The sequence below is a fragment of the Zeus faber genome (assembly GCF_960531495.2).
Source record: "Zeus faber genome assembly, chromosome: 7".
In the NCBI taxonomy this organism is placed as follows: domain Eukaryota; kingdom Metazoa; phylum Chordata; class Actinopteri; order Zeiformes; family Zeidae; genus Zeus; species Zeus faber.
In genome coordinates this window covers 20,456,912-20,479,089 of record NC_137203.1, presented here as the reverse complement: position 1 = coordinate 20,479,089, position 22,178 = coordinate 20,456,912, and the positions used below count along the sequence as shown (strand labels likewise).

At 42.3% G+C, this 22,178-nt stretch overlaps 2 protein-coding genes across 2 annotated transcripts in view; one reads left to right on the top strand and one right to left on the bottom strand.

Annotated features, from left to right (window-relative positions):
• The window catches only part of slf1 (SMC5-SMC6 complex localization factor 1), a gene marked incomplete at its 3' end in the record, with an annotated part of 33,660 nt that extends 19,300 nt beyond the window's left edge, over nt 1–14,360 (bottom strand). The window contains exons 1-15 of the mRNA XM_080004250.1: nt 14,228–14,360; nt 13,496–13,607; nt 13,090–13,168; nt 12,709–12,937; nt 12,455–12,608; nt 12,089–12,214; nt 11,342–11,407; nt 10,076–10,222; nt 9,701–9,870; nt 9,257–9,391; nt 8,663–8,834; nt 8,368–8,536; nt 6,156–6,301; nt 5,533–5,657; nt 1,635–1,714 (exon numbers count right to left, since the gene is read on the bottom strand). Of these exons, the coding sequence (XP_079860376.1) occupies nt 1,635–1,714; nt 5,533–5,657; nt 6,156–6,301; nt 8,368–8,536; nt 8,663–8,834; nt 9,257–9,391; nt 9,701–9,870; nt 10,076–10,222; nt 11,342–11,407; nt 12,089–12,214; nt 12,455–12,608; nt 12,709–12,937; nt 13,090–13,168; nt 13,496–13,606 (1,909 nt within the window). The 5' untranslated portion in view covers nt 13,607; nt 14,228–14,360. The remainder of the gene's footprint in view (nt 1–1,634; nt 1,715–5,532; nt 5,658–6,155; nt 6,302–8,367; nt 8,537–8,662; nt 8,835–9,256; nt 9,392–9,700; nt 9,871–10,075; nt 10,223–11,341; nt 11,408–12,088; nt 12,215–12,454; nt 12,609–12,708; nt 12,938–13,089; nt 13,169–13,495; nt 13,608–14,227) is intronic.
• Nucleotides 14,361–14,807: 447 nt separating this feature from the next.
• Nucleotides 14,808–22,178, top strand: part of kiaa0825 (KIAA0825 ortholog) — a gene marked incomplete at its 3' end in the record, with an annotated part of 135,950 nt that continues 128,579 nt past the window's right edge. The window contains exons 1-2 of the mRNA XM_080004249.1: nt 14,808–15,015; nt 19,377–19,513. Coding sequence (XP_079860375.1) covers nt 19,383–19,513 — 131 coding nt within the window. The 5' untranslated portion in view covers nt 14,808–15,015; nt 19,377–19,382. The remainder of the gene's footprint in view (nt 15,016–19,376; nt 19,514–22,178) is intronic.

Below are 22,178 nucleotides of genomic sequence, written 5' to 3'. Positions count from 1 at the left end.
AGCGTTTAAAACAAAACGCTGCCGCTACAAATTCTCAGAGTAATGGAGGTATATTAATCCTTAAGGGAGGGGAACCGCATTCTCTAACAATTGACAATATCTATATATGTCGCCTTCATTTAAACCAACGTTTCTTTTTTTTTTAACCCTTTCACATGTGCATTATGTCAGAGATTCTCAATCTTGGCGTTGCGACCCCATGTGGGGTCACTTGACATGGATACAGGATCGCAGGACATTTCTAACAGTGATATATTGTTATTTGATTGATATTTATTATAAATACAAATATGGTTAAATAGGGTTTTAGGAATATATTATTATTTTTAATTCTAATATGATAATAATTTATTTTTGTTTCTAATTGCTGTTTTTTTTTTTTTGCGACCTAAAAACGGGGTCCTGGGCCAGAAAAGGGTTGAGAACCCCGGAGTTATGTTGTCGCCGCGCTGTTCAAACCAATACCAACTGAGAACGATGAACGATATTAACCAGCGATTCATTCTACGGTCTACATGTTTACTTTAGATTTGTACCAAAGACGACAGATTCTCTGATGAGATTCTATCGGCAAACATCGGAGGGAAAACGACCTCCATCTTCTCCAAAAGCTCAATCCCCCCAAACCCTCCTCAGGAACTGTGAGAAAAGCTACAAAGACAAGAGCAAGCGCAGCAAAAAAAAACAAAAACACAAAAACACAAAAAATAAATAAATAAATAAATAAATAAAAGGCAAAAGCAGCTTGGGTGAGACAAAATGCAAGAAAGCGAGTGAGAGGACGAGAGAGCGAGAGAAAGAGAGAGAGAGCGAGAGAGAGCAAGAGAGAGAGAGCGAGAGAGAGAGAGAGAGAATGAGGTGAGAAGTGAGGGGATGAGGAGGAGAGCGAGGGAAGGATTCTGTGTGCCGATGGTTCATCAAAAATTAATGACGACCGCATCGGTATAGGGATCACGTAGGAGAAAAACAACACATGCTAACAGCCTTGACTCCCCACCCCAACCGCCTCCCCACCCCCACCCCCTCCCCACCCCCACCCCCACCAGGCACCGGGTCTTTCTGATCAGGTGCAGGGGGGAGATATGAGCGCTGACACCTCGGTGAGTTCACGCGAGTGCCATGCCTCTAATTGAGGGGATTTCTACGCCGTCCATCACGCCGCTTTGTTTCCCTCCCCTGTAACCGCCGCGTTTACTTCACATTGTGTCTTATTTGTTGAGGAAGATTTAAAAACAACACCCTTCCTTTGTTCGTCGATGTTCGTTGGTGAACCCGTGAACCGCATGGAGGGGCGGCGTGGGAATCTCCCGCTTTCGGAGAGGCCGATTGAGGGAACGCTACTTACGCCACAAGGCCGCCGTCCCGCTGACTGCACGGAACAACGAGATATGCTAACGAGCGTCTCCCTCCAGCTAGAACACGCTCTTCATTAAAGCCAAAGTGATGACAAAGCTATCATGCAGCTCTGCGCTGATGACCCGATGCCGTGCACCACTCCATTAAAAGTCAACTCCTTGCCAATGTGCCGCGTTTACAGTCAAACGGTAGCGTGTGGGTAGGTGTCAGCGTGTGTGTGTTCGTGTGTGTCCACATGTGTGTGTGTGTGTGTGTGTGCGTGCGTGCGTGTGCCGTACCTGCTGCGTTGACTCGGCGCAGACCCCTGGGTACGTTCTCCTTCCCCTGGGTGGTTTCGTTTGGGGATCGGCCCTGAATTCTGGGTCGAGGCAAAGAACAAGGTCACAGTGTATAGGTGGTAGAAAATATGCGCATGGATTTGGAAGATTTATGGCAGAATGACTATTTAACTCAAGACCCATTCTCTCAATCAGTGATTCGCAAGCTTTGTCAAATCAAGGACCCTCAATTTGAGACGCATTAGGCCACGAACCCCATTGGATAAGATTTTGTCTCTGGGAAGATTTTTATTGTTAGATATGATCTAGTCTATACTGTACTGTAGTTAGGAAGATGAAAGTGAAACTAGGATCAAAACGGTCGTTATTATACATTCTCTAATGGTGCCAATGTCTTGTAAATGAAGAGTGACAATATTGATCATTTTGCTGGGGACCCCCTGGAATCACTTGCAGGGGGCTTCCCAGGCTCCCCGTTGAGAACCACTGATCTATATAATCAACTTTTCCAAAATTACTAAATCTCACGCACGCACGCACACTTTTCCGCCACCTGTGTCCGCGAAGCCTTTTTCCTCCCACTTAGCACTTTTATATGTTGAGACAGAGAATTCAATGTGAGCAAGCACATTAGGAGGAATAAATGGTTAAAGAAATATATAAAAAAAAAAAAAAAAAAAAAAAAAGAGTGAAGCCTCTTCAAAGTATTTGCGTACTAATAGCTGTGGGCTGTCACTAGTTCTTGCGAGTGGGTAGAGGAGATCTGCCTGCGTGACGGCTGTGTGTGTGTGTGTGTGACAGCGCAGAGCAGTGCCATTCATACTACAGGGAGAAGGCTTGTTCGCTGGTAATTGGCTTGTTCCGAAGCCAGGAAGGAGCTCCCAGCAGCGGGGAAGAAACACACGTCCTGTCACGTTGCTTGTTATTAGCGAGGACAGGGCTGAGGAGTGATGAGACCGAGCGCCAGTGTGGAAATTTGTCTTCAATGGGGAGAGTGGATGTGGAGGGTGGGGTTGCCACTTCTCATCTCAAAGCAGTTAACCCAAGTGCCCCCCCCCCCCCACACATACATATAGACTGGTGGCAGTGCACACTGCGTGGCCAGCCTATCTTGCTCTTCCCCTCGGTGGGCTGCTGTAGGAAGTCGGTTTTCTGTTGGTCCAACCAACCTATCAGCTCGTGCCCCCGGGGCGGTGTGTGCACTGCCAGGCCACATCCCAAGAACATTGAGAGAAATAATGGAATATGTGTGTGACCAATCCCACTTCAGATGGATTCCAATGCGTTCTGGGTTTTCCGCATTGGTTTGATTTTTGCCAAATGAGTCACGATCTTATTAAAAAACGAGAAAAAAAAAAAAAAGCTGATTAAAAGAAAAGAGGGAATACAACGCAAGTGGAAAGACACTCATTTGCACTTTGACACATCCTCGTCAAAACAAATATTTGTTAGAGAAGGCAAGACACTACTTTTTGAAATCCGATATTTTTATTTTTAACTTGCAAGCTTCTAATGAGCCTTTATTATTGCTTTGGGAAAGATCCCCTAAAAGTGAGAAGTCAAGAAGTCAGATGTTCAAACAAACACTACCACAAAAAAACTAAAACCACAAAAACTCACTTAAAATGCAATTTGTGCAAACATTTGGGCATTTAAAACCAAAATATACTGTATATTGTACTTCTCTTAAAGTTACATTGGAACAGTGATGTCGCAAAAGCGGGCTGGATTTGTTCCTTTTTTCCCCTACGATATCTGATCCAATATTTTCTGCTGGTGTCGGTCCAATATTTGTGTTTTTGTTCTGGTTCAGAGCTGACCTTCAGTCCAGCTCATATTGGCTACTTAGGAGTCTGGATATAAAAATGGAGCCGGTGAAATGGCCTCGTCAAACGCTCTGCAAAAAGAAAAGCAATGAGCTGTGCCTGATTGAGCCAGCGGGAGAAAACCCAAGTTCAATTCCAGCCGTCCGCCAAAACGCAGCAGTCACAAGCCAGCCCAACCAGCCCGACCAGCCCGACCCAGCCAGCCAGTCAGAAAGCACCTTGCAAGTCAGTCATTAAACCAGTCCGTCATGCCAGGTCTGACTTGGACTCCATACGCTCCTCTGAAATTATTTTAACAACGAGCAAAACAATTTAACAACAAACCTCTTATTCAGTTGAAGGCAGACATGCAAACACATGCATTTATCCCAATATCAATATATATGATTAGTGTTTCTTATAAAGGATGAGCACATGAAACAAGTCATATGGGATTTATTTATTTTCTGTAAATGTATAAAATCAATTAATTTATTCCAGATTTTTCCTATTGCAACTCACCTTTTACTTTTTTTGTTATTTTTTTTATATCCATCTATCCATTAGTTTTCCGATACCTACCCTGAGTTCTAATCCTCACGTTTTTTCTGATCCAGAGTTAGAAAACTGGAACCAGTTTCGACAACTAATTTTGTTGTTGTAAAAATTGTACACAAAAACGATCTGAAACCAAACCAGAATGCTGCGTGGAGTAGAAAGGGATTATGCACTGTCGGAGCAGCGTGGAGAGACGGGGGGAGAGAGGGGAGCCGGGGACCGCAGGGTCACCTGATGCAGCGATAGCCTGCGGCTGAACCCGCTCCCGCATTCGTCCTGCCCTTCTCGGGAGAAGCCCCCTGCCGGCCCAACAGCAGATGTCTGATACGGGCTGCGGAGTGTGGACGTGTGCGAGCGCACGATAGTATAGAAGCCGACAGCGGGGATTTAGGATGCGCTCTCTGACGGGTTCAGACCCGGGCGTAAACCGGGGCGCGCTGGCCTCCGGAGATGTCTTTCAACTCCTCTGTCCCTAGAGATGGTCTGGGATTTTGGGTTATCGTGATATCGTGATGTAGTTAAATGTTGTCTTTCAGGCTATGTTGCAGAAAAGTGATGTGGTTTTTCTGAACCTTACAGACTGTTCTCGCTGTTCTGTCTGAATAAATGCCTCTACTTGCTTGGATATAATATCCATTGGTTGTAATATTAATTTCCTGTGTGTAAATATCTCATGAAAGCACAAATAGACATCCCCAAAATATCAAATTATCAATGTCTAGGTATTCGTCAAAAAAATTGTGATATTAGACTTTGTCAATAGCCAGCCCTTACTGCATTTAGCCCTCAAACACTTTTTACAGCTCTGACAGTTGAGTAAAAAGTTTTCATTTTTTCAGGCCATGGAAAATTTTTAATAATCAAGAGCTGGAATAAAAGCACTAAATAGATTATAAAGATGTTGGGTGGCTGTAAATTTGGCCAAAAATAGCTAAATGAAAAAAAAATATATATATATATATATCTTTTTCTGGGTTTCCTAATTCTGGTTCCATGATAGTGAATGAACCGTTTAAAGATTGTGCCGAGTGCCCTCGGCACAATCTTTAAACATGAAATCTGTGATGATTGTGATGATGATCCGTGAAATCTGACGTGAAACTTTGAAGTTAAAGATTATTTAACAACTACTGTAGAGATGTGTGAGAGGCAGCAGTAACATGATATAGCATAATATAATATAATATCATATCATATAATATCAAATTATATCATATATTATATCATATAATATATAATATCGTATCATATCATATATGATATAATATATCATATAATATGATATATAATATAATATTATATAATATCTTGTCATATAATATGATATAATATAATATTATATTGTACACTTGAGCTTTCAGCAGGCATTATACTCCAAAAGAACAAAGAACTTCACGAAAAATAACTTTTCTTTTGTTTTGCTTCTTTTCGGGCTACAGGATATTAAAAGTCCGATGCCCACGTGCGGTACTCGGGGCAGCGCGCGCCTCGGAGATGAGCAACGATAGTGACAGACATCTGTTTGTGCTACTGACCCAGAATCCTTCCCTGAGCTGGTCCAGCTGGGAGAGACGGGTTCAGTCCTGGGCCGAGGCCCCCTGTGGTCCTCCCACCTGGGACAACCCCCCAGCCTCCCCAAGGCAGGCAGGTAGGACGACACCTGTCACACACACACACACACACACACACACACACACACACACACACACACACACAATATATATTTATATACACAATGTATTCACCTGCATGTCTTCGGGCTAATAAAGACAGAGGAACCAACTGTGAGAATGAGAACGCCAGATGTTCAACAACACCTCCATAATGCAGCAATCGCACCATGTTGCTCAGTTCTATTTTTTTCATTGGTGCTCTGTGGAAGGATATAAAACTTTCCTTTAAACCAGTTGATTAATATTTAATAACTTTTGTTGCTTTAAATATTCTACAATTAAAAATATTGCCCCAGCCATGAAGACCAGCTCAGTTAGTCAGACTGTGGGGGTTATGATAAGCTAGTGAGGCGGTGAATGAAATTAACATAAAATAAAATAATTGCAAAATACAGATAATTGCACCGCTGGGTAATTTGAGAGAGTTGGCAGAGGAAATGATCTTGATGCTGGGATAATGGGAAATATTACACACATACACATACCATTTTCTTGAACGAGAGGGGTTCATCTCCTACAGTGAATCCGTTTCTGCAGCAGAGGTGCCTAAAAATGGCGTCTGCCGTCACCAACTTTAGTCTGGTTGAGGGAACCCTGGCGACCAAGTCTACCAGAACCGGTGGAGGGACATCTGAAGGATTAATAATACAGTATACAACGATGAGCCACAACATTAAAACCACTGACAGGTGAAGTGAATTACATTGCTCATCTCGTTCCAATGGCACCTGTCAAGGGGTGGGATATATGAAACAGCAACTGAACAGTGAGTTGTTGAAGTTGATGTGTTGGAAGCAGGAAAAATGGGCAAGCGTAAGGATCTGCGCCACTTTGACAAGGGCCAAATTATGATGGCAAGACGACTGGGTCAGAGCTCCAAAACAGCAGGTCTTGTGGGGTGTTCCTGGTATGCAGTGGTTAGTACCTCTTAGTACCTAGTTCTTTATCTTCCGTATTATTCACTAAACACAAGAAATTTATCATTCTATAGTATGACCAACACAGCATTGGATACAGTCAACATATAAACTGCTCTTTCCTGTAGGCCATGCCTTCATGTTGTGATGAAATTAGATGCATGAATGGATATGAATAACATATCTTTATTTAACTATTGAAATGTAAAAAGAAAAACCTTCAATCCCAGCAGAATAATGACTCATTGATTTAACGTCAAGCCTTGTAATTGTTCGAATCCGAAAAATATGCAGTGTTTAGGCAAGTAGAACGTAATTTTTTATATGTTACGCTCATACGTCCACATACACGGAGTGCAGCTCCATGTGCTCAGGAACAGCTTTATACTAATTAAAAAAAGGTAAAAAAAACAAACAGACGCAGTGTTCTGGAGGTGTTCCGGGCTCTTCCAGCAGCCCACGACCCCGCACAGCGCACCGCAGCCCCGGTCAGAGCACCAGGTGTCACCGCGGGGGATGGTAATAAGAGTCACGGAGAAAATGTCCTCATTACGCACTTGTTTCGTTCCATAAGGAGATGTAAAATAAAATGACAAAGAGTTTAAGGTGTTGACCTAGGCTTCCAAATTCCCCAGATCTCAATCAAATGAAGCATCACTGGGAGAAGGAACAACAAGCCTGATCCATGGGGGTCCCAGCTTGCAACTTAGAGGACTTACAGGATCTGCTGTTAACGTCTTGGTGCCAGATACCACAGGACACCTTCAGAGGCCTTGTGGAGTCCACGCCTCAATGGATCAGAGCTGTTTTGGCGGCACGAGGGGGAGCTACACAATATTATGCAGGTGGTTTTAATGTTGTGGCTGATCGCTGTATAACAATATATTAAAGGCCCAATTCGTATTTCAAAAACAGCGGCCTCCATAATCAATAAAAATTATATTAAATTATTATTATACAATTAAATACATTTATATTTGTTTTATATATATGTTTAATATATTTAAATGCATTTGAATAATAATGTAATAATCTTTAAATCATTTTAATATATAAGACGACCCTGATTATAAGACCCCCCCTTTTTAAAGACACATTTTTGGAAAAATACTTTTTGAAGACCAAATCTTGTTTTTATAAAGAAAACAATTTTATTTGAAAATAAAGATAACGCAGCAGGCAGTCGTATGGAGAATATGAGGTACTCTATGCGCGAGGATTGATGAACGTAATGTGGAACCAAATTTCACCAGCACGAGTTCCACCCGGAAGCCGTGAGCAACATGCTGAGTTTAGCTCAGTGTGACCAGCGTCTGACTGAGCATCGAGCACACAGGAGCTAGAAGACCCGCCTGCTTCTTTTAAATCAGCCTTTGTGGGAAGAGTTCAGGTTCCCAGTGAACTACGACAGCAATGGAGAGCGAGTGGTAGATCGGACGAGGACGGTGTGTCGGCGTTGTTCCACAGTTGTAGGGTTCTGCATGTGTGTGGAAACAGATTGAAGAACTCCTCCTATTGCACAAGACAACCCCACTTTTTCAGAGGGAATATTTCCAGGGGAAAAAACCCTGTTTAATATTCGGGTCAATACGATATTAAAAATAATATTGTTTGATTTTTTTTTACGTAAAATGAATAGATAGACAGACAGACAGAGAGACAGACAGATAGACAGACAGACAGACAGACAGACAGATAGATAGATAGATAGAAGAAGGAGTAAAATAACCCCCCTCCCTCCTGGGAACCACCAAACAAGAACTACACTTGTGTAACTTACCCTGGCTGATCGCAGCAAGGTGTTCTCCCAGGTCCTCCAGGCCTTTCTCCACCAGGTTCTGGTTCAGTTTGAGGTGCTGCTGACACCAGAACTCCACCAGCACCGACAGCATGTCCAGCAGGTTCTCCACCATCCCCAAATCCCGCCTGGCATCCGTCTCAGCGATCTCCTTTTCAGAGGGATTCCACAAACATCTCCACGATCACACACAAACCACCGCCAGCCCCCCCCCCCCCAAAGTTTCAGTTTCTGTAATTCCTCTTTGTCTCCGTTTACAGTATTTTGAGGTGTTCACCTCGACGTCGGCCTGTTCCCAGAGCGAGGCCTGCACCAGGAGTTTGGAAAGCTGCTTCACCGCCCTGGACAGGAGGGTGGAGCGCTCCCACACGGTCCAGAAGGTCACAAACAGCAAGGAGCTGGATGCAGAAAACTGCGGGAGTCCGGCTCTGTCAGGCCGAAGACAATTCCTGCAGCGGAGGACAAAGAGACAAGTCATTTGATTAGTAGAAAAATAACTCAGTTTTTAGTAAAAAAAGAACATAAAAAAGGTACCAAATGCGATGATCTCACCAATTTGGTTTTTAAATGGTTGATGAAATGAACGAGAGTTGTCATCCAAGTTTTGTTAAGTTGAATTCCAAGTACAATAAATTAATGTAATATATGTATTTTTTGGTTATTTAACATCGCAGGGCAACTTTACATGAAAATCTTGCTTTAATGACTTTTAAATAGCATAAAAAAAACAAAAAAAAAACCAATGAAATCAATTTCAGTGAAATACACAAAAACAAATGAAAAGAAACGTCATAAGTAGGACATTAGACGACATATTCAATGCTAACATCTCGTTCCATTCGAACGTTCAAATAACCAAAGCAGTTATTACCCTGTGGTGATAGCATGAAGCTCCCCCTGGAAGAACTTTAGCACAAATGCCAAGAGGTTGCTATGGAGACGCAGCAGAGACGGCAGGGCCGGACCGGGGAGCGGGTGGCAAGTGTCTTCACTCGACAGACAGTAGCTGGACGGGTGCACATATGAAAGTGTTAGATAGGTGAGGGATAATGTGCAGCCAGCGGGCCATTCTATCAAATAATACATTGAGTCGAAATATTGATTTGAAAAGATTTCTATAAGTAGTAGACCCAGATTTATCACAACTATGGCTAGCGCGATGGCCTATGCGGCGACTGCAAAGCCTCTGCTTCTTAGCTTTGAAAAAGCTAAGAAGCTATTGACCAATCACAATCAAATATTCCAGAGCATAAATTTATATTTCCATATTATATATGAAAACGAGTGCAAAGCAACGATAATGATGTGTGTGTACCTGATGGTGGACTCTAAAAAGGGCCAGAGGCCTTTCTTGCATTGGGGACACTGCAACACCTGTGTGAAATATTTTTTTATGGTGCCTGGAAACAGCCAGGGGGGATTGTTTTGGAGAAGTTTGTGCAAAACCTGCTGGAGATTTCGGAGGAAGAGAGGAGAGACGTCGCCCTGTTGAGAAAAAGAGTGTGTTACAAGGACTAATGACAAACAAAGACATTTAAAAGAGGACCTGCGCCTTCCTTCTGTCCCTTTTGAGGACTTCACAAAATTCACACTTTTTTTTTTTTTCTGACTATTTCAACACAGCTTTTACTTCACTTGAAAGGACAATTGCAATGAGGTGGAACGGTCCAATCTGTAACTGCGGTTCTACCTGCGAGGCGGTCTCCATGAGGGAGACCAGGTGCGTCGCCAGGGGCAACAGGCCGGGAGACAGGGAACTTTTGATGGAATCTAAGGCTTCGATGAAGAGCTGACACTCAATCATACAGCCGACACTTCCAAAGTCCACCTCCATGATCTGCACCGGAGGACAGGAAGGAAGTAAAGACAGGGTAGAACAACAAAATGACATCCGAGGAAACCAGAGTCCTGGATGGTGATGAGTCCAACGGGGGAGGGGGTGAAGGGTTCCCAGCAGGGAATGGGGTCATCTTTTACTGTCAGTTCTATTGGCTGCGTGCATATGGGAGTCAGCGAGCGCGGGATGGAAATACACAAGCACTTATAAAAGCGATCTGACGCAGATCCACTCGAGTGAGGCTGCTGAGGCTCGGCGTTAATAGGCCTGCCAATCACGGTGCTCCGATCCGGCAACAGCATTGGTTAAAGCGCTGACCCGGCTACGATGCGCCCTTGCTCGGGACGTCACTTTGCATTGAAACATGTAACACAGAGGGAATTAAATGACCCTTACTCCTTGATGAAACACATACTGTAGGAATTTTTTCGTGTGTGTGTGTGTGTCTGTGTACCTGAGAGTAGGGCTGTGATGGTATGATTTTCTTCTTACCACGGTGAAAAGCAATGTATAACTGGGGTATTGTGGTTTACAGATTTGGGGGGGAGGGACTATTTTTCCAATGAGGAATTTTAAATAAGGGGAATAATAAATATATTTTTACGGACGCGAGCTCTTCGTGCGCCCCGATCGTGGAGAGCCGCGTCCAGTTCATATTGGCATTGAACAGCTGAATGCGCTTCGACTTACAAAATTCTGAGTTGGGTACAGCCCGAGAAATAATTATTAATAATCGGTCACACACAAAATAAATCCCCCATATGTTTAATAGACTATCCCTCTCCCTCGTGCGCGACACACAAAGCTGAATTGACGAGCGGGAGCGGACTTAGCGGAGCAAACTGAAAAGTTTCTCCAGAAGTCCTTGAACATAATTATGTTTATATGTCAACTCCTCCAGAAACTTTCACCAGCAAAAAAATTAAATACAATACAATATACAGTATGTGTGTGTGTGTGTGTGTATATATATATATATAAATAAATAATATGTGTATATATATATATATATATATATATATATATATATAATTTGCTGTGATGACGGTCATGAGCTCAACACCGCGGTGATCACGTCATGGCGGTATTGCAAAAATGAGGTTATCGTCACTGCCTTACCTGAGAGTGCAGATGGTAATGGTCATGGTAGCCGATAAATTCTGGGAACATGAGTCTTGTCCGTTCCTACTAAAACAAAAGTATTTTGTAGTTAACATTTTTAATTTTGTAGTTTATTAATTAGCTCATAATATGTGAGGGGACTGATATTTGTAATTTTTAAATTTTTTTTTTTTTTTTAATTTTTATTAAGATGCTTGAGGATAGAAAAAAGGGGACCCATTTCATGTCACGCAGTTTCTGAGCATTACCAATTTGTCGAAATGTGCACAATGATGGTTAAAAACCAAATCGACACTCCTCCTTAATTGTGGGCAAATTGGACGTTTTCAAGTACAATTCCCAAGGTGAGAAGAGCATGTAAAGTTCCGTAGATCGCTCGGTAGTCAGTAAACCAAAAGTTAAAAAGTCTGGAATTTCTATCTCTCTTGATATGGTGGTCAAACAAAAATGAAATGACAACTAAGCAGAACTTCTCATGAAAAAAAAAAAAAACTTTGCAAAAATAATGAAGAGCTTTAACAAGCAAATAACATAAGACAGTCTTTGACGCCATCTGAAACACAGGTCCCTTTGCACTTCTGACCCATCTTGTGTTTCTATTTGGTGACATACTGGATTAATTTTTCACGTGTAAGAGGCTAATGAATAACCTCCGACTCCGACAATACCTGACAACATCAATGCATGCAATTTAACTCACAAGCTATTTTACCATTATTGAATTGAATACCCTGATACTCCTACCTCCTGTTTGATGATGTACTCCTTGACTTCTGTCTCCAACAATTTAAAGTCGACACCGACACGATCAGACTCATCAGTTTCAGTTGGACAATCTTCCACACTAATACCAAAATCCACACAATGATCCTGTCAATAACACAAAAGATAGTTTTTGGAAAAACAGAAATAAAACATTTGGGACATTTTTATATTTTAGTTCCATAGGTCTTCAGGAAAGTCTTGAAAAAATTCCAACAGAAAAAATTCCTTTTCTCATGATACTTTTACACCAGTTTTTAAAGGAAGTGTGACGCAAACAGATGGACATTATGGAAACAGTTACTGAGATATGTTAAACTGAAATTCTGATGGGCTTAAAAGTGTCACCCCAAAAAGATGTTGGACGATGTGTGTTATAGGGAAGCAGGGAGCGCCGTGTTCCTTCAGGTTCCCTGACCCAGGCTTTGTCATGACATGGGTGATGGCCACATGGGAAGGAGGAGGGTGGACATACACTTTGGCATTGCCTGCTCTCAGGATTCTGCAAGAAAATAAATAACAAAAAAAAAAGAGTGGTTGAGTCATTTAAAGCCACATTTATTGCGACAAGCCCAAATGGATGGAGATCCACGGCATCTTACCGTTTGAACATAGCCTCACGTGAGGAGTTGTCCAGCAGGAGCAGAACCTTCCAGCCCTGGAAGGCCCCCGGACGGCCCCCCACGGCGAGCAGCGTCTCCCTCCACCACCTCGCTGGGTAGTAGGCCGAGGGGCTTCCGGGAGAAAGGGCCACCTCGTAGGGTTCCTCCGAGAGCCAGGAGCCGCTCTCAACGCTGTCCAACACGTACTGTGGAGTCACAACCCACTTTCCTGGTGAGGGAAGAGAAGACAGAATATGTTGACAAAGATCATGGGAATTATGTGTTGTTATTATATGGAATATTAAAATGGACGGTGTCATAGAGTGATCATACTCATGTTTCCAAGTCTACATCACAATAATCTTAATGATATTGACTGACCTGCCGCACAAGCTGCCAAAAACTTCTCACTGGGTGAGATCCGAGAGACTATGAGATGTGTGACTTGTGAGTGATAGATCTGGGAAAAAAACGGTATTAAATAATTGTTTGTTGATATAACAGGTTACACATTATGTTGTATATGCAAAATAATGTAAGCATTAAAATTATGGTGTATCTTAATGGTTAAAGGAAAACTTGAACAGAGCATAATTCCACTTCACATGGCTCCTTATCGGCCATTACAAAGTTTACTTTGTTAATATGACGACTTTCTCTGTCGATCAGGATTTACCACTCCCGACTACGATCAATCCGTATAAGTAATGAGATGATCAATGTGCGATGTTTTTCAGAAAACAGACCATCTATGACGTCAAAACGTGTAGCCAAAACTTTTACTCACCGAACCGCCAATGTATTTCCCATCCAGCATCAGAATTCCTCGGATCAGCTTTCCCTTCTGACTTTGGATTTTTATTCCTGAAATTTGAAACGTGTATCCGGTGCTCTCCATCCTGACAACCACAGGGAATTGAGAGAAAGGAAAATGAAAAGGAGGCGTATGATTTGTTTGAGGACAGGAGGAGTGTTGAGGTAACATGGGAGTTTGGAAAAACGTTGTGTACGTTGGCTCCACTAGTAGTTCTAAACGGCGCTAAATGTGTGTTGAGAGTACATACAAAACACTTTCACTGTAGGCAGGAAAACACTGTCATAAGTCAACTGTAGCTGCCATATGGAAAAAACGCTCTTGTTACTCTGAAACCTTTCAATCACACGTTTCAGATTTTGGATTCGACACTGTAGCCGTTCCTGGGGGGAAATTGTGACGTCACATGCGCGCACTTCAGAACAACACACGTTGTCACAGTAAGGAAATTGGAATAGAAACCAGGAAAAGTAATGAAATGAAATAACGACACTCTCAAAATAAATAACAAAAATGAACCCTTAAATCTCCACCCAACAACTACAATGTACGTGTATAACGATTGTCGAAGGGTTTAACCCCCCCCCCCCGGAAGAAAAAAAAAACAAACCCCACGACGGGGACCAAATTGAAAATGGTTTAAACGACTTGTTGATGGGGGTCGTTCACGCTCGGCCTCGTTTAGCAACCAGACGCCTGCCGTACCCTTCCTCCCGGGTCCTTGACAGACAACGCACTGCGTTCGGGACTCCGAGCTGGCGCGCCGAGACTCACACGCCGAGACTCACACGCCGAGACTCACACACCGTCAACAACATTTCACGCCCCGCCATGGAAGGATGACAACAATACACGTCACTGAGGGTCGGCACACGTATCGACGGAGTGACGTGCAAAATGAGGAACGAAAAAGTTCGCATTCGGACTCTTAAAAGAAAAAAAAAAAAAAGTTTTTTTTTTTTTTTAATATCTCGTGAAAAACACATTAATCTCAAATGTATCTTCATAAATATTGTAGCTTAAAACTCTGCGATCGATACCCACCCCTATTTAAATTGCCACTTGGGCTCGTCCACTAAGCGGAAGCTTTATGTCATTGCTTCCGGGTTGTTGTCATGGACGCTCCGCGGTCTCTACGCCTCCTGCGATGCAGCTTGTACTGTTATTGTTGTTTCTGCCCCTTTGAGCGTTTGCTATTTTGAAGCGAACCTAGTTTAATTCACAAATACACGTTTAAGTAGTCGAATAAGGATTGGAGTTGCCCAGTAATACTGTTTATGTGCTTTATAATCCCCTATCGAGGTGTTGTTATGAGTCGAGTGGTGGCACGAGCCGAGTCGTGCGAAAACTGGACGCCCCCCCACTTGCTGTGAAGCTCGATCAATATAGTTGTATTCGCATTTTCATTTTTGGTAACTGACTTGGTGCCGTCTCATGGAGCTGGATTCAACTGTGCTTATCGCATTAGAGGCAATTGAAGGAGCTTGACACAGGTAGGTTGCCCGATAGATGCATAATAACAGTAATCACTCAAAGGAGCCTTAGTCAGTTTAAGTAAAGTGTTGCCTGTTTACATTTACTTTACATACTAACTGACACTTGGATTACATTAAATATGGAAATATGGTTTCGAAATAAATATCCTTTTTTTGTATTGAAACTTTTGTGTTAAATAAAAAAAAAAATGAAAGATTTATTTTTTATTTGTTTTATTATTATTTTCAGGGGTCCTATTGTTATTGTTCAGATTTTTCATTATTTTTTATTCTCTTTGGCACTTTTAGGTTTAAAACTGTCTGGGACAGAACAACCAGACATACATAGTAGCAGCAGTACCAGCGACAGACATAGTTGAGGTGTCGTTAGAGCCGGGACCTCGCACACATCTCGTGGTTCAAGTTTCACCCAAATCGATCCACATACCAAGCCGAAATTAGAGAAAAACCGACCTTATTTGACCGGAAGTAGCCGAATGTTCGTGCATCACCGACAGGCCAACGTAATAAAATTCCTTATAAATGTGCAGGATATGGTTCTAAACGTCCATTCGTGCGTGGTGTGCGTGTGTACCGTCTGATGTGGTTGAAGTCGGCGGGTTGTGTTGTTGTTGTTCCTGTTTGTTTTATCTCTTTGGTCCTTTGCTAAAGGAAGACATTCTGTTCAGATCTAACCCCGTGTTAGATGCAACGTTTTGTTCCTCCTTACTTTGCGGGATTCGCGGAAGTTGTAAGATGCAAAATCTGCGATTCCATGATGAGTTTCATATTCTTGGAATAAACCGGAAAAATTGTATCCTGAAAATTGTAAATTGTCAGGGAAAGACCTCAACCGTTTTCCGGTTTCATGGAATCATAACCCATCGGAAAACTTGGACACGAAAAAATATTAAGCCACAGAAATTCGTCATCACGTCGAGTCGAGCCCACCCTGACTGTGCAAATGAATGATGCGTTTTATGTACTAGGAACGCGTCGGAATACTGGTACCCGTGAAATTGTAATGACTCACAGAAAGACGTCAACGCTTTTCGGATTTCATGGAACGGTAACCCATCGGAAAATTTAAGCCACAGAAAGGCGTGACCACCATAATTACATTACTAGGTCATTGTTGCCCCATATGGCATCAACCAGTCAAACTTCCTTAACCACGTCATTTTTGCCCCCCACGACACCAAACTTCACCTGCCGTCACTGAAACTGCAGCTCCATTTCCACAGACAACACAGTGAGTTATAACAATGAGAAGGTTTGGTTTAGAGGCAAACATGGACGGTTGTTTTAAAGACATTTTATGTACATGCAGCTTCCTACAGCCAAACTTAGCGGGCTTAAAATGAAAAGGGAGAAGGCATTAAATTGTGACGCATCCTACCATAATAAGTCAAATTCAAAATGAGTGTTAATGTCCAAATTAAAGTAGATGTTGTCCGTATTACATTACAGGCAATTCATCTATTTAACTGAGTTCTTTAATTAGAGATTGTTAGCACGATAAGCGCAATAAAGTCTAAATTGAAAGTAACATGTATTGTGTTTGTTATACAAAATCATTTCAAAGTTTATGTAATTACAAAATAATTACAAAATAAGGACAAAGAATAAAGATGACTATTATGGCCGGACAATTAAAATATTGTCTGACACGACAAATTCGGGCCAGAATCAGGCTGAATTCTTGTAGTTTGATGCTGGATTATGTAAAATCTGCAAAATGTAATTTGTACCTAACATGACTAAAATGGACCCGGTGTATGCCTGCAGCTATATTTATTATTATTATTATTATTATTGTTATTATTATTATTATTGCTGCTGCTGTTGTTTTATTTATTTTATTATTATTCTTTTCTTTGTGTGTGTTTTAGTGTTAGAGGTATAGCTTCCCCTTCCCTTTACTTGGAAAAAGTGAACACCTATTCTGATATGCATGTAACCTGTGAAAACATGAATAAATGTAATAACTGAGTCAATGCTTAAGATGATGCAGTTCAGCGATTACATCATCCACCTCAACAACAACAACAACAACAACAACAAATAACCCTCTGTTCAAATCATGTATTATTAATTTCCCCTATTTACCCACATTCAAGTACTTTTTTCTCACGTTGATACTGGGTTGTTGCAATGTACCTACTAGCATGCCAACGCCTTAATGAACACATTGTGTCTTTACCAGTAAAAAAAAAATATATATTACAGAATTTCTTTAGTTTATAGGCTTTCCAATTCTAAAATGAATAACACTAACGTTATTGCAGCAGACTGCATGTACCTATTTAGTTTATTATGTTTCCCGTACAGCTGACTGTGAGGTGCCCCCTTTGAAAATAATGTTGACTTTTAAGTTGACATGCACTAAGTGGCTTTAAAGAGGCAGCCTGGGGAACAAGCTGCTAAATATTTTAGGGCAAACTCATTACTGTAAATGGGCTTGTGTGTTATCCTTGCTGAGGTAGATAGGCGGCAGCAGCACCAGCGATAGAGCGGGTGTGCGTGCGTGCCCTTCTTTGCTCTCGTTGCTTGGGACTCTCAAAAGTCTCAGGCAGGCAGCGTACCAATGCGTGGCCCCTCTCTGCCGAAACACACAGTGGGCTCCTCCAACATCTGCTCTTAAAAGAGCTAATGACAAGACAATAGAGACTAGGTGATTTAAAGCAATGAGCTAATGAGGCCATGTGCAGTGACTGGAGGAGACACACACACACACACACACACACACACACACACACACACACACACACACACTGGGTTATGGAGTTCTATAAAGAAAAAATAGGCAGGTACACACACACACACAAACTCACACACATACAGTACACGTTCACAATGTCTTTTTGTGACTTGGTCCAGGTAATGATGCTGTTGTGGCTGATAATTCACAGGTTGATAATTTTCCCCGCATCCTGCGGATTCTTTAGAAAGTGGTACACTTGGAGCCTGATGACAATGGGGGTATGGTGGGGGAGGGGGTGGGGGGGGGGGGGGTGGGGGAAGGAATGATTGGAGAAGAGGAGAGAACGAGAGGGGGAAAATAATCAAGAACCAGCTTACCCGCCAAGACTGTCATCAGGAGGGAATAATATTTGTCCAGCTGGACAGGCTCGCCTTTTATGCAGCTCTAAATGAATGTTGAGCTTCCTGTCGGCCCTGTCAACGCGGGCCGCGGCGGCTCGGTGGAGCGGCGGCGGAGAAGCGCGGTGGAATGCGCCGAGCTGTTTGGAGTTTGACAGGGATTATTAAAATCAGAGCGGAAGACGGAGAAGGGAGCGAGACCGCGAGTGTGAGAAAGCCAAATTGACACTGACACTCTCCATTACCTTCCACTTGACTCGCCTTGATGACAAAGCCGATATGAGACACGGCGTCGCCGAGCCACCACGGGACGGACTGTTAGCATGAGCGCTAAGCACCGCGGGGGAAGAGGGGCGGCCCTCAACCCCGGTGGAGACGGGGGGAGATGAGCTGTTTATGAGAGCGAACCGGCGTGTTTTTATTTCATTCGGTGGAAGTCTGACTCTCAGTGTCGCGCCAGTCGGTCGTGGTGGTGTTGGAGGCATTTGATCAGCGGCGCTCCGAGACTGTTAGTCATTTTCTGAGGAAGGGAAGGGGGTGTGGAGAGTTGGAAACATGCAGGACAGGTGGACCATGCGCTCCCACTCGCTTCAAGTGCGATCAATCTGTGCTTTCTATTGAGACTCCTGATCTAATACGACTCCTGCTTCCTTCGAAATTGTATCATTATGGTTTGTGTAGCCTTGGTGTAGGCATCGTGGAGGTTGGTGGGGGGCTTAAGGGGTACTGGCCCACGCAAATTAACCTCTGCCCCCCACCCTAAAAAAAACCCACTATAATATAGCAGAAAAAAAATACTTAAACTGAGCCCTTATTGGTTTAATAAAGCTGCAGAAAAGTTTAGAAAATAATCAATAGGCATAAATCTGTATTTTCAGGGAGACGTGTGGTTTGTTGACCTCACTGCTAGGAATGACCCTGCCTTCCAGCCAAAATTGTCCTGCAAGGATAGAAAGAAGGAAATTCAGAGATTATTAGATAGAGAGAAATATACAGAAATTCAGCCTCGTATCTAAAGATAACTTTGATGTCAACGCTAAAAATTTTAACATGACCTATCATACTTTCTCTTTAATAAAAAAAAACATTCTTCATCATGGCTATAGATCCCCCTGGAGTTAAACTAGGAGTGTTGTTTTTTAATTGTCCATACATTAGCTGTAAAAAGGATCTGTTTTTAAGTTTCATAAACTGTCAAATTGTATGTGATATGAGTATGAATATGTATAGAGCTTTAAAGGGCATTTACAAAGGCCAACTTCTTTGGGTCTCTGCAGGGGGAGATGGAGTGGCCGAGGGACTTTCCTCATGACCACGCCTTTGTGGATCTGCTGGCCCCTGGAGCTCCCAGCGATCTGGACATCCAGCAGCTCCTCCAGGACACGGAGGAGAAACTCAGATTGAACGCCTGCAGGTCAGTCAGGGCAGCAAGGTGGACGGTCTATCAATCCAAGAAACACTTGAATTAGATACAGGAATTTCCCTCTAGCTTCCAAAGAGACAAATACTGAATGGCCTGTATGGGCATGTATCTTTGTTTTTTGTTTTTTCTTTTCCAAGGAAATGCATTTCAACAATTAATGAACACTATTATTGACTAACAGATTATTTATTTATTTATTTATTCATTTGTCTGTCTGTTTGTTTATTTATTTATCTATCTATCTATCTATCTATCTATCTATCTATCTATCTATCTATCTATCTATCTATCTATCTATCTATCTATCTATCTATCTATCTATCTATCTATCTGTCTGTCTGTCTGTCTGTCTGTCTGTCTGTCTGTCTGTCTGTCTGTCTGTCTGTCTGTCTGTCTGTCTGTCTGTCTGTCTGTCTGTCTGTCTGTCTGTCTGTCTGTCTGTCTGTCTGTCTGTCTGTCTATCTATCTATCTATCTATCTATCTATCTATCTATCTATCTATCTATCTATCTATCTATCTATCTATCTATCTATTTATTTATGTTTACACTTAATTATTGTATGATTTGAAATTTCTTTCGTTTATTAATCAGTATTTTATCTTTCGTCTTTCTATGTCTCGAGGACCTTTCTATATCAGCTTTATTTGATTCAGAGTGACTGCGCGTGTGTGTATATGCGTTTGTTTGTGTGTGTGTGTTTGTGTGTGTGTGTGTGGGGGGGGGGTTGATATCACATCACAAACTAAAAATCTGATCAATATGTCAGAAATATGTCAACTTTGTTTGTTTTTTTCTGTCTTTTACCATAGTAGGACTTCCTGTTGAGAGTTAATATAAAGTATTTGAACACTTGGAATTACAGTATATGTGAGCGGTTGCCTTCTTAACAAAAACAACTACCTTTATCTCTGAGGGAGTTGAAGCAGGAATATCTATTTTTCATCACAACAGCAAATAGGACCCATTATACAAATATTATGACACGGCCCAGACTGAAAACATGGATTTCCCTGTTAAAAATCCCCTAAATGGTAGTAGTCTTTTTCTTTTTAAAACATAATCAGTTTGAATGTGGCCTTGAAGTGACTTTCCTTCGTTGGAACATATTTGTTGTAATATGGAGTTTATTTTAGTCCGAAATGTAATGTTATTTACGCTTTAGAAAATTAATACTATATCTTTTGTAAAGAAAATATAGCACTTTTTTTTAAAATGAAAACACAATATTCAATGGGAATGTTGGAAAGGGAAAATCCATAGCACTTGTGTGTCATTGCTGAAATGCTGCTTAACGCTCCTTTTTAACACACTCCTGTTCGGTATCATAAAAGACCAAACTGTGAAACGCTATCAGTGTTGCAGCAGAGAAAATGGAGAGAATAAGGAGAGAAATATACAGTATATTTTAGGCTCTTCATCCCGTCCATTGTAAGGCTGAGGGCCCAGATGGGGGACAGACCAAAATGTGACGAGCAAACAAAACCCTCACTCTGGCACCATTAGTGTTTTCGGGTCCCATCCCTTCATTTTTTCTCCAAACCTCTTCTCCCTGCTCTCTTTTTTCCTCTTTCAAACACTTTCTGTCTCTACACCTGTCTGTATGGTTTTCACTCTCTCTCTCGCTCTCTCTCTCTCTCTCTCTCTCTCTCTCTCTCTCTCTCTGTCTCCCCTTTCTTCCCCTCCTCTAAATGGGAACATAATAATCGAGGATTCCACATCTTGAAACGAAAACCCTTGGGTGGGTAATTCAAGGATTATTACTGAAGGCATGGCCATTTTTCTGCTCTCTAAGCATTAAAGGGTTATTTTGTGTTCCTGCAGATGGCAGAGGGATAACCATTATGAGAACAAAGGGTTTACATAATGGAGAACGGGGCTAAAAATAAAGCAATGCCTCTCTTGTGGGTGGGTGATGTGGGTGGGGGGAACTCATTGGTCAGTGTCTCTCTCTGTCTGTCTGTCGGTCGGTCTGTCTGTCTGTCTGTCTGTCTGTCTGTCTGTCTGTCTGTCTGTCTGTCTGTCTGTCTGTCTGTCTGTCTGTCTGTCTGTCTGTGTATGGCTTACCATACCATCTTCCATACAGAGAAAGATTGACGGGAGGACTCCTCGCTCTCACTCTCGCTCTCTCTCTCTCTCTCTCTCTCTCTCTCTCTCTCTCTCTCTCTCTCTCTCTCAATCTCTCTCTCAATCTTTGGCGTCCCACAGGGTTTAGCTGTGGACTTCAGGAGCTGGCTTGGCTGACGAGTTAGTTGGCGCTTGTCTAGCTGCCTAACGCCTAAGTCAAAGAGTGAGGGGTGAGAACGAGAGTTGGAATTCCCTTTAAATGGTGCAGAGCCATATAATCACAGTATGTTTACCATTTGACTCGTTATTGTGTTGGACAAATTGTGGAAGTGCGTCAAAGGACAGAAGAGCTACTATGGAGGCAATCAAGAGACAAACATCATGTACAGAAATGGTGAAAGGAAAAGGACCCCAGAAAGGCTCACGAGAAAGCGATATGGCGCATAGGGTCACCTATCGCTGTGGATGGGCTCCAGTGCCAAAGTGAGCATGGCCTGCCGCCGCTTCTCAGATGTCAGAGATTTGACTAAGAGCCGCGCCCTAATTGAAGCAGATTAAGATAGGCCGACAACGGAGCTGTCCTGCCTTTA